The sequence below is a fragment of the Calliopsis andreniformis genome, unplaced genomic scaffold (assembly GCF_051401765.1).
Source record: "Calliopsis andreniformis isolate RMS-2024a unplaced genomic scaffold, iyCalAndr_principal scaffold0048, whole genome shotgun sequence".
Taxonomy (NCBI): domain Eukaryota; kingdom Metazoa; phylum Arthropoda; class Insecta; order Hymenoptera; family Andrenidae; genus Calliopsis; species Calliopsis andreniformis.
Window position 1 is genome coordinate 745,028 of NW_027480457.1, and position 27,390 is coordinate 772,417.

Sequence of the window (27,390 nt, forward strand, 5' to 3'; positions counted from 1 at the left end):
TATAAGTAGATTTCAATGTAATGGTATTGACAGTTTCTTGTAAATATTTCAGAAATTAAAACTGAGCGACGGTAACATGTATAGAAAAAACTTACTCAAAATAGTGACCGTAACACGTTTATATTTTAAGGTCAAAATCGAAGGGGTGGCCCCTTTTCTATATAATTACCAAAACATTTTGTCCTGGCATCTGCTAATATTAGGCTAGAATCAGGTCAGAATAATGACGGTAGGGAGGCGGGAGAAGGGACAAGCTAAAGAAAACTCACTTTTTCATGTATTAAAATAAATTTTTTGAAAATACTTTAAAAAAACATTATTTTCGATTTAATTAATATTTTTATCGAAAATCACATGTAATTGAAAACATATTTTACAAACTTCCATTAACTTTGGATCAAGGATTGAAAACAGATTTCCTTTATGAAATCAGGGAATGTTGGAATATAACATCGAACAGCCGCTTCTCCCGCTTTTCATATCAGGAATGACATCAATCGTTGCTCAGCCCCGGGCCACACAAAACCTTAATCCAACTCTGGCTAGAGTCGGTAGAATTTTAAATTTAAGAAAATAATTTGTAATATAGGTGGAATTTCCCAAGAGTGGCGTAGCTGATGGCGGGGAGGCAGCGGTCGCCCCAGGCGGCATTTTTCACGTGAGATACAATTTGATTTTTCGACATTTGTTTTATTTATGTTAACTTAGTCATTTTTATTATTTAATTAATAATTAGCTTTTACCAACTATAATTACAAGTAAAATTAATAAACTATAAATACAAGGTGTTCCAAAGCTGATGATATAGGCAGAGAGGAAATGATTCTACATGAAAAGATAAGTCGAAAACGCACAATACAATTTGTCGATATCGTACTTCATTTTCGAGAAAATTAAGTTTCAATTTCGATTAGGTACTAATGTACACAAATTTAGTCGACAACGAGATATAGCAATTCCAATAAAACAGTAGGGTATTGGCCCTTCACACTTCTAACAATCGACGTTGCGGTGACAAACCGAGGACCCAGGTACAAACCAACGTATTCTTTCCTGATTCCTTCCAATTCAGAGCCTCGGGAGTTACAAAAGTAATGAAAAAATTTTAAATTACTAAAACTCACCATTTAACATCGACTTCACTAAAAGGTAAAATTGTTTTTACATTACTTTCTTTACTATTTGTAATATTTGATTAATTATTAATACTGTACTGATGATAATAAATTGTTGAATAATGAATTTTATAGAATTAAGACTTGTTTACCTCTTTTGCTACCTCTGGGGCCTCGAATTGGCAGGAATCAGGAAAAAATACGTTGGTTCATACCTGGGTCCTCAGTTGGCCACCGCAACGCCAATTGTTAAAAGTGTGCAGAACCGATACTCTGCTGCTTTAATGAAATTGCTATATTCCGCCGTCGATTATATAGTTTTGAGTAAGGGTACACGGGGTAACATTTACAATCTTCCTCTTATCCTGATGATCAGTGACTGTCTCTACGGTTCGCTAAAAGCATTTTGTTTTCCCTGTTTACCTCTCAAGTACCTGAAACTGTACGTCGGTACACTTGTACTCGATTAAAATTCAAAGTCAATTTTCTCGATAACTACATCATCGTTTTATTTTTTCACGTAGTCACCCCCTTTCCGCTTGTATCAGTTTTGGGACATCCTTATAACAAAACCGTTACATTTCTTCATTGTATCGTAATTCGATTAATCGAATCGAATCATCATCAACGATTTTATTAACAGAACAGCAAGAAAAATAACATCGTAAAATGTTGAAATTTATATTTTACTCTTAAACATAGTGCTTTCATTTATTTTTCTACACGTTGTTTTGATTTTTTGTAGTATGTTTTTCATTTGTATTCAGAGAAGCGGCAAACTCAGTAAAGTCCTAAAAATGTTCAGAAGACGTCTTTAAGACGTCCGAAGTTACAAATTAGTACATCTTAAAAACATCTAAATTATGTCCATACAACGCGACGTTCAGACTTAGAATGGACATCTTTGAGACATCGTGTGATATCTGGATTAACAAAAGGAGGGAAACTATTTTTGTGAGATTTAATAGTAAGAATTGATAAATTAATAAATTAATTGCTAAAGTAAAAGAGTTGCAATTTGCAGAAAATAATAAATTACTGTCTAATACTGAGCAACTATTTAATTAGTATTAGATTAGTTTAGGTCTAAATGATTAAAACTATTGATAAAAAAAGCATTTAAATTTTATTTTTGCGTATATCGTAAAGAAAATAATATTTTCTTAATCTGTACATTCTACGTGTGTCCAACCTTCATATTCGATACACTGTACCCGATATTCATCAAATAATTCCTTGCAAGTTATGTACACAGTGGGTGACTTCTTTATTAGAGTCTAGCTTTCAATTTTTTGTTAACGAATTAAAACTACAGATAAAAGGAAATTAACCTGTACTCACAAATTTCTATATGATACAGTAGACTATTAGTTTCTGGCTGCGAGGCATTCCAACTTTTATGTACAAAGATTAAAGTACATGAGCCGTAAGAAGGTGCAAAAGAAGTGCTAGAGGTTGAACGTCCATTCAAGTGTGTATTTATGCTATATGTCAATTTTTTATAGCCTCGTAAAATATTGGATGAAAATTAACATCAAACAATTTTTATTCAATTCATTAAAGAATACTTATTATTAATAATATAATTTTTTATAGTAAAAGAAATAAATTAGTTTTTATTGAAGTGCAAATAACAATATAATAAAAATAATTTAAGACTTAACAATTGATACAAATTATAATATTAATCTGGAATATCTTAATCGTTCTGAAGTTCATTATTCAGATCACTGATTGTTTCTTGTGATGTTGAAACATGCAGACATGCTGTAACCATATATACGTAATAAATACTGCTACGCATAACTTATTTGTAACATATATCAATAAAAATTGTTATTGAAATTATTTGCATGTGTGGCAGAAATTAACCCTTTGCATTCTAAAGCTCCGAGTTTCCATTCATTTTGTCCCCTTGAAGAAGATAACTGAGTGCAAAGAGCTATTTCAAAATAATATTGTACTCAATGGAAGAAACCAATTCCGGAATCTTTAGTTTTTATGCTTCATAATTATACAAATAATTCTATTACTATACGTTGAAAGAAACTGATGTTGATCGACGCTATTTAATATATACTATTAAATTATGTAAGATTTTATCTTCTTATTTTTATTAAATGAGTCTCAATTTTTTTATTATTTTAAGGTTGAGTGCAGAAAGGAAAATGTAGAAGTATTACATGTGTAATTTTCAAGTTAAAGAATAGAGGCAAGAACATATCACTGTGTAGTTTACAAAAGAACTATTAAAACAGTGCCATCAATGTGGGTATCAGATGATATCTGCCAATGACCATTACTGCCACAAAATTGTCTGATAAACACCATTAAAAAATTGGAAAAAGTATAAAACAAAATAAAACATACAATTAAAGTTTTTAGAAAACTTTTAATAAATTGAAGTTTATCAAAGTTTTATAAATTTTTGTATAGCAGAAAAAATAATGACTATTTAATGCTTCCAAATGATTATATCAAAGCTAGATCTAAGACAAAAGATGCAGGAGAAATCAACTGTAATTGTAAATGAAACATTACATAAAAAAAAAGAGAAAGCAAAAATATTTTATGATTTCCTTGAGTGATGAATTACTTGTTTTCAATGGCTTTTTGATACTCACACCTCCAAGAGGAAAAAATCAAAGAAAAATAGGTATACAAATAAAAAAGAGAGATATACTATGAAACATTATATCATTTATAGCTACTAGCTTTTTGAATTATAACTATATACTTTAGATCATAATGTAGATGAAAATAATGATAATGTAATTATAAGAATTGGAAACAACAGAAATCATATAAAAAATTTTGCTGTAGTAAGTTAATTGACACATGTACATAAAATTATTTAAAAAGGAAAATATTGTTAAATATGTATAAGTATAGTTAAGAAATATAATATTTAATGAAAACTTTACAGGATGTAAAAATACAACTTTTTACAAAAACTGCAAAGATATAAATGAATATTTAAAGTTATTATTGAACAAAATCATTTGTTATAAAAACTCCTAACAAATGGTTTAAATGAAATTAAAGCATAAAAAAATGATTTAAAAGAAAAAAGGAATTCCATAATAGAAACAGTTAGTTTTGTAATATGTAATTATCATATGTAATATGTAATTATTAATTTTGGTTGATTTAAATATTCAACTGAAATTTTGATATTAGCAAGAATGAGTGGTAAAGGGTGGTATTTATATAGCAGTGGCTGAAAAGGGCTTGTTATACATCTATTCTAAATCAATATTCTAAAATGTTTGAAAAACGTTCTACACAACATCCACATGATTTTTTAGACAGTTACATATTTATTAAAATAAAATTAAACTTTATAAAAGTTCCTTTCATTTGACATATCAAGTTCAAACAACAAAAGCAATAAAGTAGAGTTATAAAACATGAATATTTACTCGTAGATGTTTGAATAAGCTATGAAGGATGTTGAGATCATAAAAGAGATGTTATGAAATTACAATTTTCTGTTAGAAACTCTTTTCAAGCACTGCTGTATAAATACTTCACTCTACCTTTTATTCTACCGATATCTGTAAGATATTCTGGAATATCTGCAGCTAATATCTTTAAGACATATATACATATATATAAATTAAATATTTATATTTATTTTATTAATAATTAAATAAATTAATTAACACTAATATATCAATATCTAAGCTGAGTTAGATAATAAATTAAATATTTACTTTAGGAGGAATAAATATTTAGATCATCAAGGATTGAATAGATAAATTAGTATTAATGTATATGGTAAGCAGTTGAAGGGAAAAAAATCAAGGAAAATAATATAAAATTATATTTGTATATATGTGGGTATATTCTTATTATAAGAAATAATTGAAAAGTGGTAAAAAATTTATGTAAATATGTTGTATGTAGAATGTTGTACCCCTATATAATTATTTGATCAGTTTTTATTTGTATAGTCTACAAGGTGTACCAAGGGAAACGCAAATGTAATTTAAAAGATTTTCATTGTCTGGAAAATCGAAATATCAATAATTGTAATACTAGAAATCTTTTAAATAGCATTTGCACTTTCCTTGGTGCGTATACTTTTAAACTGTTTGATACACTGTACATATACATATACAGAGTGTAACAATTATAGCCTTTAATATTTTAAGGGATAATAGAGAATCCATGTATTGAAGCACAAAATATCTTTTTTTTGCAATAGTAATATCTTACTATTTAATAATTAATGGATTTTGTAATTTTACAGATGCATTAGAAGACATAAATAAAGCGAAAAAGGCTTAATACGTTTTGTTGTATTTCTTATGGTTTAACTTTTATAAAGTTTTTAAAATCCAAGGTCCGCTTCTTACAAACATCTTAGATATTTAAAGATAAAATAATGTATTCAGACTTTTTTAATCTATTTTCATCCTTCAATGTATCTGCAAAATTACAATATTTTCTAATTGTTAATAAAGCATTATTAGTGCAAAACAAAAGAAGATCGACAGTAGTACTATGTCATAGGATCCTTTGTCTCCAATTTTTACATTACTATACACACATGCTGTACTGTGTAAAGCATTTGCTGAAACACAGTTTAGTTCTAGAGTGCATTATACCTTTCTAAATCTGTTTATAGTTAAGTTGTATTCTTAATGTTTCAAGTGACCAAATTTTCAGCTATTTGTGATATAATCAAAAAAATAAATTATGTAAGCTAAAAATTGAATTTTATTGAAAACATTTTTGTTTTGTAAAGATTAACAGTCTTCTAATTTAGATGTTATTTAAATTACAGAGACAGAAACGCAAAATTATATTTTACTTCATGGAAAGTACAATAAGTATAATGAATTCGTCACACCCTTCGTGCGAAGCGCGAAAGTTTACCGCAGCCATTTTGTTCGTACTTTCTTAGAGTTTTTCCACTACTTTCCATCGACATGGTTACCAAACCAAAATTTTGTATTGTTGGTAGCAAACATGCATTGCACGCTATAATTTTAATTTTGTTTGTGTCGAGCAGTGTTACACTGCATCCTTGTTGGAATGTTCTGTGACTTCTGTGTTGAACAGTGTTACACTGTCATCTGTATTTCTACCTAGAAAGCATCCACTGATAACTGACACTTGTTTACTCATTTTAGTTCTCCCGTTTTCTCTGAAATTATAGACAGCGCTGCAAACGTAGCTTTCATTTATCATATACATATGGTGAAAGGCGCAAGCGAGAATCTATGAAAAAGTACTGTTAGTACTTAGTACTACTAAGAATGCTCTGTGGTATGACATATGTACAGTGTACAATATAAAATCTACATTTTGTTAAATAAAGAGCTAATAAACGATGGAAAAACTACAATTAGAAAATGTTTTGAATGCTCAGTATAATAAGAAATATAATGGTTTTATTCAATATGGAACTGCAGGCTTTAGAACAAAGTAAGTTTCTTATTTTTTTTTAGTAATAGTAAATAACTATTTATTTAACAACTTGAAAGTAATCATACATGTGTGTAGGTATTCATGTTAATGAATAAGTAAAGTGTATGTACTTACTGACTTTTTATCTTTCCAAACTTATCTTTGTTAAGTATTTTTTTAATACTATTGCTGTTCAAAATAATGTTAATAGATACGCTTTGAATAAATGTTACTGTAATTTCTCATTTGTCTTCTATATTATTATAGATTTGTAAATCACCATATGTTAAAGCAGTGATATGTTCATTTTTATAGCTTTTATTTGTACTATGAAACATTTTAGTTTTTTCTTGTTCAATTTATATCAGCTATAACTATAATTCACTATATATACATAATTGTAAGATAAAACGCTATAAGTCATCTATTAAATAATATTTTTCAATAAAGGCACATTTGGAATAATATGGATGCATTTCTCTCACTATCATCTATTATTTTATAAAAGAAAATACTATGTTTCGAAAAAAAAAAAACCATGTAGATTGGTATATCCCTATCATTTTGCCATTTTTAAATAAAAATATCTCCTAAACTGATGTTTTTTGATATAAGGGGCTTAATACTTCTTTGTAGAAAATGATGAATTGCGTTGACTATGTTAAAAAATATATGATTCCTGTTTAAAAAATGTAGTTGACTTTCATATCCCGTCTATTCCTCTACCTATAAAAAAAATGATTAACATCAGAATATTATATGCTTTTTGAAAGCACAAGTAAGTTTCCTCAGATAAATTTTTTTCTATTGTTAACAACAAAGGAGTTATTAAGGTAGCCTATTTTAATTGTCTTACCCTATACATAACAATTTATTTCATATACAAGATGGTTGATATTAGATGTCAGAAATTTTAAGAAGTGATTCTATATGCCAAAATACAACAAAACTTGAGAATGATGAAATAAATTGCATTTAAGGCTTGCCTTGTGAGATATTACTCATGAAAAATATATCTAAAGTGTATAAGAAATGTGTCTGACTTGAGAACATATTCTATTGATATTGTTGCATTTGACCTGGCTATAATGCATATCAGCAATAGAATAAGTTTTAAGTCAGACACATTTCTTATATACTTTAGATATATTTTTTATGAGTAATAACTCAGAAGCCAAGCCTTAAATGCAATTTACTTTGTTATTCTTAACTTTTATTGTATTTTAGCACATGGAATCACTCCTTGATATTTCTGACACCTATTGTTATCGAACATCCTATACGTTTTTATATATTTTATATACCTTAGATGTGCTGTGTTAGATGTCATTTCTTTTTAAATGTATATTTCCAAATTTTATTTTAGAGCAGAATATCTTGATCATGTTCTCTACAGAATGGGACTTTTGGCAGTGTTAAGATCTAAAAGTAAAAATGGTAAGATCAAATGAAAATCTAGTTACATATTTATCTGTTTCGTTATTAATTTAAAAATTTATTTCTTTATTATAGCTGCAATTGGTTTAATGATCACTGCAAGTCACAATATTGAATCAGATAATGGTGTGAAATTAATAGACCCAGCTGGTGAAATGTTAGAGGCATCTTGGGAAACCATAGCAACTAATATAGCAAATGTAGAAGATGCAAAATTACTTTCTACAGTAGAACAAATTATAAAAGAACAAAACATTAATATGTCTGTAAATGCAACTATAATAACTGGCAGAGATACAAGAAATAGTAGTCCTATGTTATTAAATGCTGCAATTGCAGGAATTCAAGCTTTACAAGGAACTGTAAGAAATTTTGATGTAGTTACAACTCCTCAATTGCATTATCTTGTTGTATGTATAAATACTAGTAACAGGTATGGTGATCCCTCATTGGATGGTTATTATACAAAATTATCTAAAGCATTTAAGCATATGAGACAAAATAACATTAATAATGGACAGTACATAGCAGAAGTATCATTAGATGCTGCTAATGGCGTTGGTGCTAGTGCTCTAAAAGAATTTCAAAAGCATTTGAGAACAGCAATTAAAATCAATATTTATAACGATGGTAACGGTGAATTAAATCATATGGTATAATTTTTTATATTATTGATATACAGTGGAGAACAAAAGAAAATTTAAAATTTGAGATTGTTGTACATGAATATTGCTATTTTCTATATTAGAGCATCTATTCCGATGTTCCATAATTCCTTTGTGTATTATAAAATGTACAGCTTACTTTTGTTTCGTTTATCTTTTAAATTTTCTTTGGTCCACAACTGTATGTAAGTTAATTTAGATATATTTCAGTCATTTGTAAGCAAAATCAATTTATAGTGTGGAGCTGATTACGTTAAAGTGAAACACGAACCACCCATAAATTTTCCTTTGAATTCAAATGTTAGATGTGCATCTATAGATGGTGATGCTGATAGAATAGTTTACTTTTATCTAGATGAAAGTAGAAATTTTCATCTTCTGGATGGTGATCGGATAGCAACACTTATTGCAGGATATTTTAAAGAACTTCTACAAGAATGTCGTTTATCGTTTCAACTTGGTTTAGTTCAAACAGCATATGCTAATGGTGGTTCTACTAACTACATCTCAAATACACTGGTACATTAACATTATTAACTTCTATATAAAGTTCTAAATGACGCAGGTTATAACTGTTATTACTTTTTAGCAAATTCCTGTTGCGTGTGTGCCAACTGGTATTAAGCATCTCCATAACAAAGCATTAGAATTTGATATAGGAATATATTTTGAAGCAAATGGACATGGAACTGTAGTATTTAAGAACACTGTCGTTGAAACGATAAAAAATGTTGCTGCAAATTTAGAGTAAGTTTTATTTAAGTGGAGCATTATTAACATTTGATTTTACTATCCATTTTATTATTTTGCTCCATGATTTAAACATTCAATATCTTTAGGGAACTTCGGAAATTTAGATCTTGTTATTCTGTTCACTTGTGGCATTACTCATAAACAAGTAGCTCTTTATAATCACCTGTTAGCAGAAAATTCAGATGAATTACTTTATTATAAGGATTTCCTTAGTAGTACTTTTTATCCTCGCGAAAATTAATATAAATCGTATTATCACGAAAGCGGTATTAATATTTTTTCTTCTTCCTTAAAATGAAACTAATTATAATTATATTTTTCAGATTACCTGTTACTGAAAGAACAGCGGCTACTAAATTAGTAAATATAATTGATCTAATAAATCAAACAGTTGGTGATGCTCTTAGTGATATGTTACTAGTAGAAACAATTTTGCACGCGAAAGGCTGGGGTATCGTAGATTGGGAAAGAAAATATGAAGATCTACCGAATAAACAGTTGAAAATAAAAGTTAGCAATAAAAATGTTATAACAACAACTGATGCAGGAAGGCGATGTGTAACGCCAGAAGGATTGCAAGATGAAATTGATAAAGTAGTATCACAGTATAAAAAAGGTCGATCCTTTGTCAGGTGAATATCATTTTAATTACAGTTTATAAATAAGTTAATTCCTTGCATTGCTATAAAGTGTTTAGCTTAGTTTTTTTTCTTGCAACTCAAAATTTCTTAATAGAATACAGTTAGATATGTCAGAGCAGCTGACATATTACCGACAAAATTAGGCAAAAACATAGGTTTATGAGAATCAACTTGTCGTCCATAAGGAAATAAATGAGATGATTTATTTATTTAGTAATACGTGCGTTACAAGGTAGAGCAAAAACCGACCATTCACAGCTGTGAAATTTAAACATTTTTACGTAATTTAGGGAATGTTTTGAACGAAATCATGACTAGACTGCGCTACATTGAACTTTTTTCTTTCTAATGAACCTTTTTCCATCGTCTTGTATAAGAACAAAAAGTCAATTCCCGTAAACCTATGCCTTTGTCTAATTTTGATACCTTGACTGCCATATCACCCGTCTGTGAATGACAATTTTTATGATTGTGAATAATAGTAAGTTACACAATTATGAATGATAGTTATATATAGAGTTTTAATTATAGCTAGTGAAAGTGGAAAAACACTTTAAAATAATTGTGAAAATGAAATAAGAACAATTTTTTTTAAACGTGAACTCACTGCTAAAGTTACAGAGTTTTTCATGAATTTAAGGTGGCAGTCAATGCGTTAAAAGCTTTGTATTTTAATGAAATAGTTAAATCAGCCATTTGATTAATCTGGTAATTCTAGTATTGTTAACATTTATTTGGTTGTGTAAAATAGATTGTGCATATGGTCAATTCACAGACGTTACTTCCCCTAAATTAGCTAACCGTGTCTCACACTTTGAATTGACAATATACCCAAGAAGTAAAACCTTCAGGTCTTATAACCGTTTCAGCACCGTTGTTTTTACCACTTCAAGAGAGTGGCACGTTTTTAGACAATGATCATTTTTCTACAATATACAGTTTTTTGAATTGTCCAAATTGTAATAGTTAAATTTGCGATAGTAAACGTCTTGCGGGTACGCGATTTAAGGAAAATACATGTCTATTATAGATAGTGTATTGCTGTGAATTATTATCCAAGAGTAATTCTGATCTTTTTTAATCAAATTTTCTGAATCATTATATTATCTTCAAACACTTATTTCTATCAAGATTGAAATCAACAAATATGACATTTATGTTTAGATTTGTACGTATTGCATATAGTATTATGCTCTTAACTAAACTTCTAAATAATATTCTTTCTCTCACAATGTTATTTTTCAATATTCTAGACCTAATCCCTAAATTTGTTTCCTTATAATCAATGACTTTTTCGTTGTTTTTTTAACTGTGTTTCAACATGTATACGTATTACAGACCATCTGGGACGGAAGATATTGTACGAGTGTATGCAGAATGCGAAGATTCAAATGATCTTAATAAAATGGTTATAGATGTAGCTTTATTAGTCTATAGACGTGCAGGTGGAGTTGGAGCTGAACCTCAGCTTTAGTGATACGAAACATTTCGCTAGTATAACTACTTTATGCACACATTATAAAGTATTATATACTTTAAACTTATTTTTCTACTGATTTTGAAATAAGAAAGATAGAAATTTTTAATGAAAAATCCTGTGTTATAACAGACTAAAATTTGTTTACTTTGTTTTGACGCTGTTACATTATGATAATATGTTAAAATTATTACGTCATAATGATATGAACTATTTTTATATACTCTTTATATTGTTTGTATATATTAATGTGTATACTTGTAATAAAATGTGATGGTTATATAAGATATTTAATAAGTACTTTTATTAAGTAGGAAACCTTTATTTTTCTACTTAGATTTTTATAAAAATTGTGTATTTGGATTATTGTTGTAATTTAAATTATAACATAAATAAATAACATAAAATAAAATATCAGCGTTACACACGTTTATAAATACACAATGAATGAACACTTTCAATAAATATGAGTGTATAAAGAACATAGAAAAATAATGTATGAACCCTGTATGTTCAGATTGTAATATTGATAATAAAATACGAATTCTGATACCAAATCACAGACAAACTCGCTTCTGTTACTTATATTCAGTCTTACATGAATTATTTATTAGACGTATTCATTTTGGATGTAGTTTCATTTGCCGTATTTTCATTTTGTATGGATTTTCTTATCTCATGACCAATAGCTGCTCCAAGTGGAGGTGGAACTGCATTTCCCACTTGTCGATGTTTATCTAATATGGTACCATAAAAACGGAAAGTGTCTGGAAATCCTTGAGATCTCGCACATTCGCGTACACTCACCACCCGAGTTTGCGTTGGATGTAGTACACGACCCTAAGAAAAAAATATTCAATTTTTGTACTAATTTTCATTTTAACTAATTTTAGTGATGTACCCAGGGTGTACAACAGGAGGAAAAATTACAGTATTCTCGCAATAGCGGGCCTCTGGAGCTACAGGTTAGTGGATTTTTCTGATTAAAATGGTACCAAATACGATATAATTTCTATCATATTTACTTTTTCATAAATGTTAATAATTCATTCTGTTTCAATATTACTTGTCATATAATGTACTGTGAAACTTTTCAGGATCGTTTTCTATCCTTCATAGATTCTCCAATTATATAGGTACATATTAAAAGAAGAAATTATATATGTATGTAGTGTTTTATCTGTATAAAATAATATGCAGGTACAAATTCGTTTGACACTTCAGTACATACTTATTAGCATTAATATGCTGATATCCTTATGACATATAGTTATATGTTATAAATACTTTATAGATCGGATTTCATAAACCGACTTTGTACACTTTAAACCATTTCGCTTTTCGTTTTCGCAATCACTTTGAAGTTTTACAGCAAGTGAAGATCAAACCAAGCATAATTTAATTTTGACTATTTGTAAATTATGAAGAGCGATATGTATGTAATGAAAGATATGTTAACATTCATTAAACCGGTAAATATCATTCAAATCATATCATGTTTGGTATTATTTTGATCAGTAAATTCTCTTCGATATGATAGTGAAATTTTTATTCACAAAAAACCAAAAATGAAAAAGTTTATACTTTCTAATAACGTTACGTTAATGTTGGTATTTAAACCTCTTCGTGATCTCGACTCACAGCCTCTCTCTGTCTTTCAATCACTGTCCTTTTTGGAAAAAGAGCAAGCCGCGACCCTCATTCCAAGGTAATGGAATGCCACAATTCGTAGTACCCACTTGATAGTGGGATCGAGCCAGTCCCAAAGCTGGTACCATTATCGCAAGAATACTGTAACCAGTAACGGGGGAAGACAGCACGAGGAAAATAAACTGGTTATTGATTAGGCTTGGTTATTGGGTAGGCTCAAAAATGGATTTCTATCGTTAGTGTTATGTGTTTGGTTTACATAAGGCCGACGAAGCTAACGTCGACCAAGTATCACAATAAGTACACATCGCTGTAAGTGTATAGTTAGAAAATGATGTAAGTCATTATCGAAGATGTGAAGATGCCATAAGAAGAGACCTAACTGCTCTGCTGGCATGATGAAGTATGAGCATGTAGTGACGTTGACCAAAAGATTAGTATTGGAATTTACATCTAAACTTTGGCTCAACTAGGTTTTGACTCTATAGTTCCTGGCTATGTAAAGATTTCGAGTGGGACATTTAATGTCGCTTAGGGACACAAGAGTCCATTTCATACTTAAATGAGTACTGTACTTATCAAGCCTATATCGAAAAGAGCACTTTTAGCGTCTTTTCTGTTAAATAAACGAGCGAAGGTGAATTAAGATAATAGCTGTCCCAAAAAATGACTTATTTAGGAATTTCTTGAAATTTTTATGATGTATTAATATAAGCAGGGAGTCGAGATCGAAATTGTGATCAAAATTCATGACTGGATACAACTTCTTAGCGACCTGTGACCTTAATGAGAAATGAGAGAAATTTTGACCGTAAAACCGTGAGTCGTTTAGGAATGATCGGAAAACTTAACTGATTGAATTTCGGTTAGCAATCTGTGACCATTTGATGAGAGACACATTTTGAGAGGTTTTGAGAGAAACAGTTACGGTCAGGTCTTGGGTTTGGAGTCGACCCTTATAATCAACACAGCTGGCTAGGCCGCGATCTCTGAACTCACTCACGTTGTATATTGTTATTATCGTGACTATATTGTTACGTACGGAGAATATTTTCTATTACTCTCCCAAATATTCGAGTTCCTGTCTGTTAAAAAAAACCTCTTAGCACTTTTGTTTTTCTTTCGTTTATTTTAATGGGAGCGCGACTCCGAGAAGCTGGGTAGCAACCATGACGCTGTATGAACTGTGATAAATTTCCTTATATGGACATTTCTAATGAATCTCTACTCATTTTTTGGCCTATATAAACCCCGCGATTTTAGCCCTAACGGGTTCAGAACAGTACCGTCACGTTGACTGTCAAGTTTGTTAGAATCGGTTGTTCTTCAGTTAAATCGGGCTACAGTTTCTTTTCGAATCTACAGTTTAATCTCATAGAATCTGCAAGTCGGCATAAATTCTATCTGACAATTTCTACGACCACGCTTTAGGTCCCAGCATCACCAGTGCGTTAACACTGAGCATTAAAATCGTACACTTTATGCAACATTATACTATACACTTGTACGTAAAGACTGATGTTAGCATATACTAAAACATTCGTTGCAATTTGATTAGATTACTTTCAAACCTATAATTACCTTAAGCGATGCCATTCGAAGTTGACAGCTCCCCCACGATATAGCTTAGTCGCTCGAGTTATATCAATTAATACTTAACGAGTTACGAGGCTTACTAACATTTCCTGCGGCTCTCTGATTCTACACTAGATTCGTCCGCATGCCCTTAATTCCAAAGAAAACTGTATCCACCCTAGTGGCTTCTTGTTTTATTTGAGTTCGTCCACAAAAGTTAACCTATCCAGCAGCTATCTGATTTTACATGAGATTCGTCTGCATCCTACAGCTACTTGTAACGCCAGATTTATCTGTACATTATCCAACCTTCTTCCAGCACCCTGATTTTACATCAGGTTCACCTGTTTGAACTTGCTAACCTCTCCAACAGTATCTCAATTTATTTTGAGTTCGTCTGTGAAACTAATCCTAGTGACTCCCTGATTTGGCATCAGCTGCGTTCACGAAACTCACTCTTGCGGCTCACTGATTACAGACCAGTTTCGCCCGCAAGCACATCATCCTCAGAGGCTCCCTGATTTTACATCAGGTTCGTCCTTGTCTACAATAATTCCAACGGTTCACTGATCTCGCATCAGTTTTGTCCGTTGTACCAACTAACACTTCACCACTATATTCTTTAGAAATGTATCTATTCTCACCGGTCTTTCACGTTGCTGGCGCCCCGTCTCGTAACAATATTCAGGCCTTTCGAAAACAGACTTTTGCAGTTATTCTCGACAAATTAATTTTATTTAATATACTGTATATTAATTTAAAATAATATTAATCTTATTAAATTATATCTTTATGTATGGGAAAAGCACGAAAAGTAACGAGCGGTTGCCTCGTAATCTGAAGGTCTCCAATCCGAATTCCTCTATTCCTTTTTTTTATATTATATAAATGTTATCTACGCCTGGTTAAAAAGAAATTTCACCATCTCAAATCGAAGATATTTGCCTTTAAAGTTTCAACTTTTAACATGTAATCCTTATACCGAGACTGAGTTTCATTTTCACTACGAGTACCGTGATGACGTTATGTTCGCAGTGCTCGCAATGCAAATGGAACATAGCTCGATTGCTTATATGATGCAGAACCATTTTACTATTTAATTACTGAATTATAGCAATGTAAAGTTCATAATATAGTGAAATTTTAAAAAATTTCTGAAGAAATAAAATAGTCTTGAACACTGAAACCATGTGTAATTAACTTTCTAATGCGCTTGTATCGGGACAACTACCTCAACTTCTCTAACTAGTGGTCATCGAAGAGAGTTTGAAAAAAATTACTTGATCATCTGGCTGCAAGAATGTTTTCTTTCTGCGTAATTTCAAGAGAAGGACAATGGACAATCTACCCTTTTGGAACTTGGCTTCATAGTTCCACAAAGAAAGTCTATACAAATAGAATACGTAGCACCCTATTCGGCACGCCTATAATCCCGAATGTAGTGAGGAAAAAAAATATAGTAGCGTCAAGTATATCGTGCAAGACTGTATATTGAAGAATAGCAATAGAACAAGAGAATCTATATATATCTTGCCGGAAATTCGAGATCCTTAGAAAGAGTACAGAATGCATATAGATAAAGTGTATTCCATGAGACTCTCTGCACTCAGTCATTTAAGATGATTTAGTAACAGAGAAAGTTGAGCCCACTTAATAGCAGTCTTATTGAAGAAGTTGTGTTTGGATCGGTCACGATTATGCGTTGTGCCAATTACGATAAATGAAATATCTATAACTTCTATTTTATGTCAATAAAAAGATGTTCGTTCTATGATAGTATCAATCCTTTAAGAATTTGCTTGCTACAGTTAGAGATTTTTAAAAGTTTTCCGAAACATACTCTACTTTATTGAATAGTTAAAAAGTATAGGTCAACATCCTATTTCAATGTGCTTGTCTCATCGATGCTATTCTCGCTCCAAACTACTCTCCATATCAAACACATACTGCTAACTTTAAGAGATTATTACAAAATGAAGGCAGATTGGATATTAGTATGAATATCTGCAGGTTTCAAAAATGTACTTATAAATACTTCGATGTTAGGAAGAATTGCAACTTTTACAAGTAGTATTTAAAATTTGAAACTCAGAATACTATAACAGGCTTTGCCAATTTCACTGCCAGTGTCGTTTGTATAAAAAAGATCAGTCCTTGATGCTATCCTTAACAATCCCTTTAATAATTTTTTTTTACCTGTTTTCCCATAGGTTCTGGATTCGTAATAGTTGTGCTGAAAAATCCGTCCCATTCTAATCTACCATATAAGCCAGCCCAATGGTTATGTCGATTTCCTGTATGTGGCAAACACCATGGGATCAGAGTATTAAACTGTCTATCTATAGGATCGCATGGCTTTCCTGTACAACAAATGCAAACTCCACGATATGCTCCTGTAGAACTTCGTCCAGCCTTTCTATCATCATGGTTGTATTCTCTTAAAAGGGAGAGAAATATGAATAAATAATAATGACCTCAAACACATAAGCAAATTCAAATATTGGTTTAAATTATTTGTTTTACGTACAATTTTTTGGAATATGTTCCATCGCTCAATCTTACAGCAATATTGGGTAAATCGCGCCAGTCAGATCCACTAGCAATTGGAATGTGAGCTATTCTGGCTTCAACGAGAGATGCCATTTCTTTGCATATGTGATCCCTTAATATGGGTTGATATTGATTTCCTCTCATCTACAAAAATTGTAATATTATCTTTTTCATTTCCTGCTCGATAATAATAATATTTCATTAACGTTTTAAATTCTATTACCTTTCTTTGAAAGTGTGATATTGGTTCGCTGTTATATGGCATTTCTTCCTTGTTCCATCCATTTTTTATTTCTGGTAAATCAGACATCGAATCCCTTACACTTATTGTTCTGAATGGTGCTGATTCGGTCCAAGTACAATTTGAGCTATACTGAAATAGTATTTAAAATAACTTTAAAACTTATGTATTTGAAAGTGGTAAGTGATAATAACGTGTGTTATTATACATTGAGAGTATTCCTAAAATAAACTGCCAAGCTAAAAGTAATATTCAATTGATTGCAGTAATATAAATAAATATTTTATAAATATAAATCTACACATGCTTTATTTCTAACAACAAGATTCAATATTTCAAAGTTACTTAATATATTTATTCTGCCCTTGTAAACATAAACCATCTTCTCATGCTCCCTATTTTGCTTCACGTGCAAGAATTAAGATAAATTAAAATTTTGCTTGATAAAAAGCTTTGAAACAAAATATTTTTAATCAAAGATATTATTTTGAACAATATTTTAAAATAAAGTATTCTTCAACCTGTGTTTATATGATGCTTTGTTATTACTATGCTGTATAGAACACTTGCTTTACGAGCACCATATACATATGTATAAGACAAAACACAATAACTATTCACACTTTTATTATCTTTAAACTTATGGAAGCAGAATAGACATTCATATACCAACGTTGATAGTAACACTTTATTTTCAAATCAGTTAAGTATTATGTTATCTTTTTTTTAATTCTTTAATAGGATTTTTTCAAATGAATGCAATGAGTTACAGTGGGAGGACATTCGAAGCCATAACAAAAATATTTAAAATTATAGAAGTAGATTTTTAATTGAATGCAACTAAGAATTCTTATATTTGAAGTAAATACCCTATTAGGTTACATAACATTTTTGGATATTTATCATTGTAACTGTCCTTCAGTAATCTAACAATTTCAATGACATAATGACAGATAATAGTACAATATTTTTTTTAAAAACCATTATCAGAAAATAAAAGAATGGATTTTAAACAAACAAAAACTGATTCTCAGATTATAAAAATGTTATCACCATATTAATTAACTATCATACTATGTAATTGTTTTGTTCTGTTTCCATAATTTTGTATACAGTAAAAGTGCTAATATTCACTGTCATACTTAGCACATAATAAGAATAAATATTATGTACCTTCTTGTTATCAACTAGTACACTTAATTGGCAGGCACGTTTACTAAATACATGCATGGGTTCTGGATATTTTGGAAGTATTTGTCCTGGTGCAGCAGCCAGTATAATCATTCTACATGATACAAAAAGTAAAGCTCAATTAATTTCTTATATAAAAGGTGAAGACTTTAAGCAAAAGTGATCTGATTTCAACCTGAAAATTTGCATGAATGTGTATTATTCATAAAAATATGTAGTACTAATATTTCATTTCACTTAATATGCATCTAATTATACTTTTGAGGATTACTTGTTTAAGCAGTACATGCTCACTGTGGATAAAATCTTCTCTGAATGTTTCAGTGATCTTCAGTGATCTTATGTCTCTATATTTTACATGATAAATCAAAGAATGGGACTAAGAAATGATGTAAAGTGTCCAGAATAACTAACAAGATGTAGGAGAATACTTGACTAAGTAATGCTTCATGAGTGGTTTCCCACTATACCTAAACGAAAATATCTAAAAAATAGCAAATCAAGGTGGAAAAACCTTGTATTTTTGAAACTATTAGAGGTACATACAGAAGTATAATTGTTTGAACACAGTCAAACGATGCATTATTTCATATAAAGTATTATTTTTGGGAAAAAAATGGACTTAATATACTCTAGCTCTGGAGTTCAGATATATTTCGTCGGTAAAGTAATAGAAATTATAATCACGTCGTTACCTATTAACTCGGAAACTTTCTCGTTGATTTTTACATCACGTTTTCTTGCAATTAGTTTCTATCAACATATAATATTGAGGATGTATAAGAGGAACATAATCCCCTCTTTGCTAACAATTAACAAAGAACTTCTTTTTAACAGTTATTCTTCTTATAGTTCATCATGAAAGAAATGCGTACTAGTTAGTAGCTGAATTTGAAATTTTTTTACACACCAGGCAACGCGGAGAAAAAGGAACAACTTACGAGAAACTGTCGAAATGAATTGTTTATCTTCAACAGCTGTTTTCTCGATAACTTGATTTCGCACGAAAGCCCCTTTTCCATAGATCAAGTCACATATACTGATGTAATGGATATAAACAAATGGACTACTGCTATCATTGACCTTGTCAAGGAATTATTTTAAACAAAAAAAGAAAAAGAGATGCAACTGGATGATACAGTGGCTTCTCAAGCAGAACATGTATAGTTACGTTACATTGTTACAAAAATTAGACATCCATGAACTGAATAATTTTTAAAATCATTTACCAATTGGATGTTGCTACATTTCATAAGCTGCTTACATCAATTGCTCCATATATTAAAAAAAATAAAGATACAATGTTTAGAAATAGTATAGCGCGAAATGAGCGATTTATTGTGAAATTTATATTTTTAGCGACAAGTAGAAGTTCAAAATTCGGTACAAGGATATTGACGCAATTACTAAATCGAATATTACCGGACACATGTGGAGTATAAAATAATAAAAATCATTTCATCGACTATTAACAGTGCGTTCTCAGATTTAATGAACAAAATCACGTTCGAATAGTTACGTACGAATAGCATTCTTTCCATACGGAATTTGCTTTTTTATAGAAAGAATGCCAATGTATAGCTAGCTATTATTTGTTAGTTTAGACGAGGCTTAACACTACGAGGTTTATTTTACGAAAAAAAATGTTGAAGAAAAATTAATCGGAATCGAGAGTACTTACATCTTTTCATAATATTGTAAAGGAGATTAAGACGAATTCAAAAAGTATGTTACTTTTTGTAAACCTCATTTACTTAAATAAAATTTATATCCGTTACAAAATGTCCTCTACAAACCAGAACAAATTTTATTTTCAACATTTTTTAAATAATGAATAATGCAGGAAATAGCTACTAAGAGAAATGAAAATGATGTATTGCGTATATTAAATTCTCATGCTAAGTTCTCAGATAACGATTTTAACTCTTTCACTCCTGATTTACCATAAAAGAATGTATATAGAATCAGTGTATAAATACTGTGGGTTTTACTTGTAAATATAGAAACATACCTCCGTCTTGTTTGAGGTACTCCATAGTTTCCAGCCTGAAGAATACCAAATGTACACTGATAGCCCATTCGGACTAGGCACCTTAGTGTTAATTTTAAAACCATACTCCTTTTAAATGACACGAGGTTTCTAACGTTTTCCATAATAAAGAATTTTGGTCTATAGTAATCACAATATGACAAATAAGAAACGACAAGAGAATTTTTAAATAAAGAGTACTGTCGTGAATTGAAACGATTCATGCCACTAAATCCTTGACAAGGTGGACCACCGCATAGGAGTTCCACTTGGCCTTTTTGAGGAAGTTTTTGGCCAATTTCATCTGTTATTTCACCCTAAGAACAATAATAAAATGGATTATAGATGAATCATACCCATAGAAAGACAGCAGAATAATTATACTAACATTCATAACTTTTTTTAACAATATATTACAATCTTCTATAAACACTGTTGCGTTGGGGTTATTTAAACGGTATGCATAAGCAGCTGGCTCTTCTTTTTCAATGGCCCAAAGGTTTTCAGACACACCAGCTTGATGTAAACCTTCAGACAATCCTGTAACGCATGAATGAAATAAAGTACAATGAAATCAAAATTTGAAGTTAAATTATTAAAAATATTCGAGCGAAACAGTAAAATATATAATAGATACGTACCGCCGCAACCAGCAAACACATCCAATGTTTTTAATTTATGTGATATTATTTTGTACTCTGTAGGCTTATTAATGATTGCTCTTTTCTCATTTTCTTCCTTTTTTTTGCCTTTAAGTTTCAAGTTATCCTTCATTTTACTACATTTACCAATGCTAATAGCGTGATAAGGTGGTTCATCAAACGTTTGCTTTTGTGCATTGTAAGCTTCATTGAAATAAAATCGATTTGGGCCAGCAGCTATCCACTCATCAACTGGTTGATTTAGATTCTCAGAATAAACAAGATAACATTTACCAGCGATTTTAGTAAATTTCACACTGCAGACTATAAAATCACAATTTATAATATTAAATATACATAAAATAATTACAATGTGCATTGAAACGAATTCACACTATATTGAAAAAATAATTTTAGACTTATAATATACCTTCATCACTCCAATAAACCATATTCAAATCTGCGCGTTCTAGTGTAACATTTCTATGCGTATTCTCTGGTCTATATAATTTATTTACTTTAATATTAATATCACTAGGTGCAACTAGTAATTCATTTGTACTAGAATATATGGTATTTATATATCCTATACAAAAAGGATCAGGAGTATCAAAATTAGAACCCTTTACATGATCAGAAGATTTTCTGTAGAATTCAGGAAACATATCATCATCTACATTTTCCTTTTTCACTTTCACTACATCTTGATATGCAACTTTATATTTGAATGTAAAAGCTCCTGGTTGCAAAAATACAGCTGTGCCAACTCTGTACTCTTCTCCTTTATATTTTACTAATCCATAAATAACTTCCTTGCTACTTTTTTCTTCTAGTCGTTCAAATACCTTAAAGTTAAACAAATGTACAAAGACTGAGTACATTTATTATTATAAAACTTATAATTTAAATAGAATATCCGTAATGTATTAAAAGCTAATTCTTTTTAGAATAAGATTTCATTTAAATTTTGATCCCTGTTTATAAGTACTTAATTTTGATGACATTCTCAAGAATCATTAATTTGACAATAAAAGGAAGAAGAAAAGTAGAAAAAAATGATTAGTTCAGAGTGAATTTTTGGGGACATCAAACCAAAGATTAACGAAAAAAGGAAATGAAAGAGGAACAGAAAAATTTAGAAATTTTATTTTAAAAATGAAATATGTCTGAGATCAACATTTCCAAGCTAGTCCCTGTGAGACTATGAATGAGATTGTTAATTTCACATACCATTGGTGTATTGAATCGTTCCAGTGTTCTCAGATAAGCACAAGTAGAACAGAAACGATGACTATTCTCCTTACGAGGGCATTCCAAATGAAATAAAGGATCTTCAAATCTAGCCGTTTCAGGTATATAACGCTTCTGATAAAAGAATGTCTTTCCATCTATATCTTCTACCTTATTTTCAAGACTTAAATTAGTATTACCTATGACAAAAGAAGAATGTAGGAAATTTTTGTATAGATTCATATTTTATGTTATTGCATAATCACCTAGTGCAGCCCAATTTTCGGCTACTTCTTGAAAAATAACAGTACATTTCGATCTAACAGATTTAAAGGGTATGTCATCGCAATCATTACTCAAAAACAATTCTATAGGATCTGACGTTTCCCCAAGAATGGTATCATTTCCTCTGTAAAACCAATTTGCATGAAATTGTTTTACACTATTTTTAGTTTCCCACATATAAATAACTTTTGCAACATGTAATGGGATCGCTGAATTTTTGGGCTCGATAAGCACACAATCATTTAATTGTATTTCTTCATTTCCTACTATGACGGATTTATAAAACGTTTTTTGATTATCAGTCGCAATTGGATTTCCCACCCATGCGATGTCTTTCTTAAGTTCTTTAAACACTTTCTTCTTTTTCTCTTCTTCTTCCAGCTTTTTACTTTCCATCAAAGCTTCGTACTGATCCTCATTTTCTGGATCAGAATCTTCTGCTTCCTAAATGAGAAGAAGTTCCTTCATTTTGTTATAGTTCCTTCTGTATATACATCTTCGGTAATTAACAATAAACCTGAAACAAGCTCTTTCTCTATCAATTAGTACCTGAATAGCCATATTTGGGCATCTTCTTTTAACACAAGCTTGTTTACTCCTACCAGTTCCTCCAAATTTGATCATGTCTTTACAAGCATTACAAAGGCCACAATCTGCTTGTTGACAATTTTCGCATATTCCACATCTTTGTCTTTTTGGTCCCTGCAAATTCAATAGACAAAAAAATTAAGATAACATTTTTGTGTTTATTTATAACATACACACATATTAAAAGTAAAAAGATAAATAAAAAATACTTGCCATCATAATTTTATCATCATGTTTAATTAACTGATCAGCAAAAATATTTTCAAACATATTGTTAACTAATTCTGTAGTAGTTGCTTTCGTCCAAGCAGGTTTCTTAATTATTTCTTTACGTTGAGTTCGACGTAGAGCTGCTTTTTTTCCTAAAGTAACACCTGCAAGATTTGCTAATGCTCGCATGCAGGGACTTGTGATAAGAAGAGTATCCTCAGGACCTGCAGAGTCATCAAACGATAACACTTGATCACATATAAACTGAGCATGTCGCAACAGAGAATCTTCAGTGAACTTTTTCATGCCTTTAGGTGGAACTACTGTCTGTAGAAATGATGTAATTTTATAATAAAACTAAGTTCATGGAAGATATCCTTAATAATATATTTTAATTACTTGAAGTTTATTGATCAAATCTTCATAGCTAGGACTGACTTCGTCTAAGAGCAATTCAATGACCAGTTTACTCATATATATTTTTTCTTTAACTGCATCCATAAAAGGAACATAGGCTTCTGATGGTTCCATTAAAATGTATTCGGCAAATGCAGTATTGAAACCTATGAGAGCCAATTCACCTCCATCAAAACCAGACACATACCACTCATTAATGGGACCCATATCTTTAGCTGGTACTCCACCCTCAGGTGATGTATCTTCCTCATAAATAGCTTTCATGTATCCAGAAAAATATAACTTTACATTCTTTTCTATGAGTCCAGTATCAAAAGGACACAAATGACCATTTTTATCATAGACACTAAAAATTAGAAAAGAAGATCTTATATTTAGGAAATAGAACATATAAAACTCTTGTGTATACAAAAGATTCAAAACAGTTTTTCTTATTTTTCACACTTACAAATTGTTTTTTTAATATTGTTTTAAATATTTAATATCACAAAAAAAGATTTCAATTTTAGGCTATAATTCTAAGCTTTAACGTTAAGTTGAAATTTTAGAAAAATGCTAATTGTAAAATAAAATAATGAAAGATTTCTCCGAAGAGGAAGATCAAATAGTGGTTATTAAAGAATGCTTAATAAATGGTAAACAATAAAAAATTAATTTTATAGTATGGCATATAATAATATCTTGTCTATAAATTATCACTGAAAGAATTATTTTGAAATAATGTGGTTCTTTTAAATTCTGTTCCAAAACACTTAATAGATTAATTACATTAAAACTAACAAAATTTCTGAAAGCTGTTTTTCAATAAAAGAACCTCACCTAAAATAAGTTAATTTATTTTGGGGACGTTGATCATTTTCATGTATAAATGACTCATCTCCATTAAACACACATAATTTTGGATCAATTAAAGCAATTTCTTCATCTACAGCACCATTTGGATGACCCAAATAAAATTTAATATTGTCATTTATTTTTTTGCGACAGTATTCACACTTTTCCTCTACAGCACTCCTTTGCGCAACTTGGAATTTTGGTATAACTTCATTTTCAGTTTTTATCTTCTTTTGAGGAAGGTCATCTGAACATTCTTTTTCACTTGTACAGTAATTTTCTTTATTGTATTCATTCATAATCAAAGTGTTATCTTTCAGTTTATTATCTTCCATCTTTGATTCTTCTTGTTTGTTATTAATTTTACTATTTTCCCGTTTTCTTTTAAGATATTGATTGGAAAACATGTCTCGTATAGATAATCCATGTCTGTTTGATTTCATGCCACGACGTTGCATTGTGACATTGAAAATTATTGCATTAATTATTTAAAATTTTCTTTGCAATTAACACTAGAAATCAGAAAAAAGGACTTGTAAATAGGAAATAGAACATATAAAAGTTTGGTACAAATTTTTGTATTAACATATTCATTCATTTAACATTGAAATATAAACATGAACAAACATGTACAACTATTTACTGATAGAAACTTCAGATATTTAAATAGTAATATATAAATAGTGTGATAAGATAAAATTACAAGACCAAAAATAGAAATATACACATATCTGAGAGAAATCATATCTTTTAGTATTTAAGAGAGGTAGAAAACAGATAAAAAAGAATGCCAGTGGGATATCATTTACAAAGAAACAAGAAAACATACTAAAAAAATGACCAAGAAGTCACTGATTACAATGATACACACTTGGGGATTAGAAGATACAAGATTAAAAAATAATTTTGCAGAGAGAAGGATATTGTTTAATAGTTTAATTAATAAGGTGGTAAAGGTATTAAGTTAAGAGGAAGAAAAAACATTAGAATCTGATTTTAACCCTTTGCTGTGGACAGTCTCCCGAAAGAATTTAAAATTAAATAGTTTCATTTGCGAAGGGTTAACATACCAGTTTATCTATTACTGAAAGGAGCAAAAACAAAGAAAATAATGATAAACAAAATAATATAACAGTACTGGAAAAAAGTAGATAATGAATGAGAAAAAGAAAGGAACTAAATTCAGAAAGACAAAGGTCCACTATTATAGAGGAAAAGGTATAAATATAAGAAAAATAAAAAGATAAATATGCAAGAAGGACTAGATTTAACAAAAAAGCTTATATAGACAGATAAGAATGGATACAGAATATAATCCATTTTGTATATATGAATAAATATAGAAAAATATGAAAGGATAAGGAATGAAAGATATAACAAAAGATACAATACAATCAAAGAGAGAATACGACTAATATACTCATTAGCAAAGTATGATAGTTAAAACCATATAAGATTCAGATTCAGAAATGAAGAAAAAAGGAACAGATACATCTTCCTTGATATAAGAAAAGGAATAGTATAGAATATGAAGACATCAGAAAGGTTAAAATATTTAATAGAAAAATTTAAGAGCATAACAGTACTGTTAATAGAAAATGGAGAACAAACCTGCTAGATATAAAAAATGTTTAGATACAAGGCAAGTGAGGACACAAGCTAATTATATGCAAAAATAAGAGACAAATGTATTATGAAATAAATATATTGTCTTGGATTATCTATTAATTCATACAAGAAATATGTTTAGGGTAACGTCTTTCTTATCAAAATTCCTTGAATGAAATAAGTTTTCACTGTTTTGATTCAAACTATCAGAAACATTGTTTTTACACATTTCTAAATATATGACTTTTAATAAAGAAAGTTTTTTAAAACTGAAAGGCTAAGAAATATTTCTACCACTGTAGAAATATGCACAACTACTCTTTATAATTTATCAAATACATTTGAATAAACACATACAGTATATATTTTGAATAAAATATGAAAATAAATCTCTTTAAGTACAATTTTGTTACTGATTATAAAAGATTTAATACTTACATGTATTACATACATAAACTAAACAAACGCTCATTTAACATTTTATATGAATCATAGTTTAAAATAAATCTTTTAATATAGAAAAATACAGAACTTCCAATACAAAACAGAATCCTACTGTTGCACCGATTCTGACCAATTTAAAATTTAAACCATAGCACAGAGCATTCTTACAGAAGCGAAACTCCGGTGTTTTTCAGGTTTTAATGTTCTCTGCGCATGCGTGGCTATGGCTATGTACAAATCTGAAAATAGCTGCAGAAGCAACTATCCAATAAACATATAGCCAGTTACGTTTTTCGTGAGTGATTTGGTGGAAAAGAAGTGGGTCACTGCCCGTGTGGCGCTGAATCGCTCTGCTCGTTGGAAATGCGCGGGTAGGTTTTAAAATTCACAA

The 27,390-nt window shown here is 30.0% G+C and overlaps 2 protein-coding genes across 5 annotated transcripts; one reads left to right on the forward strand and one right to left on the reverse strand.

Annotated features, from left to right (window-relative positions):
- Window positions 1-6,039: 6,039 nt before the first annotated feature.
- Nst (phosphoglucomutase 3-like protein nst) lies at window positions 6,040-17,072 on the forward strand. 3 transcript variants are annotated; one of them, XM_076391720.1, is made up of 8 exons: window positions 6,040-6,551; window positions 7,900-7,970; window positions 8,046-8,623; window positions 8,873-9,154; window positions 9,225-9,382; window positions 9,712-10,020; window positions 12,400-12,471; window positions 16,942-17,072. In XM_076391720.1, the coding sequence occupies exons 1-8, from the start codon at window positions 6,457-6,459 to the stop codon at window positions 16,985-16,987; spliced, it is 1,611 nt and encodes a 536-aa protein (XP_076247835.1). In that variant the 5' UTR covers window positions 6,040-6,456; the 3' UTR covers window positions 16,988-17,072. The 3 variants fall into 3 exon arrangements, with proteins under 3 accessions (XP_076247835.1, XP_076247836.1, XP_076247834.1); XM_076391721.1 differs by lacking the exon at window positions 12,400-12,471 and having other exon boundaries at window positions 16,942-17,059; XM_076391719.1 differs by lacking the exons at window positions 12,400-12,471; window positions 16,942-17,072 and adding an exon at window positions 11,368-11,706.
- Dnmt1a (DNA methyltransferase 1a) lies at window positions 11,835-27,128 on the reverse strand. Of its 2 annotated transcripts, XM_076391717.1 has the most exons (16): window positions 26,994-27,128; window positions 24,933-25,459; window positions 24,096-24,459; window positions 23,700-24,023; window positions 23,448-23,600; window positions 22,880-23,342; window positions 22,614-22,813; window positions 21,814-22,228; window positions 21,384-21,707; window positions 21,131-21,282; window positions 20,725-21,059; window positions 18,696-18,807; window positions 17,505-17,654; window positions 17,259-17,425; window positions 16,928-17,168; window positions 11,835-12,346 (listed from the first exon to the last, which is right to left on the reverse strand). In XM_076391717.1, exons 2-16 carry the CDS (start codon window positions 25,403-25,405, stop codon window positions 12,110-12,112), a joined length of 4,110 nt encoding a protein of 1,369 aa, XP_076247832.1. In that variant the 5' UTR covers window positions 25,406-25,459; window positions 26,994-27,128; the 3' UTR covers window positions 11,835-12,109. The 2 variants fall into 2 exon arrangements, with proteins under 2 accessions (XP_076247832.1, XP_076247833.1); XM_076391718.1 differs by lacking the exons at window positions 24,933-25,459; window positions 26,994-27,128 and having other exon boundaries at window positions 11,843-12,346; window positions 23,700-23,920; window positions 24,301-24,448.
- Between the last annotated feature and the right edge of the window lie 262 nt (window positions 27,129-27,390).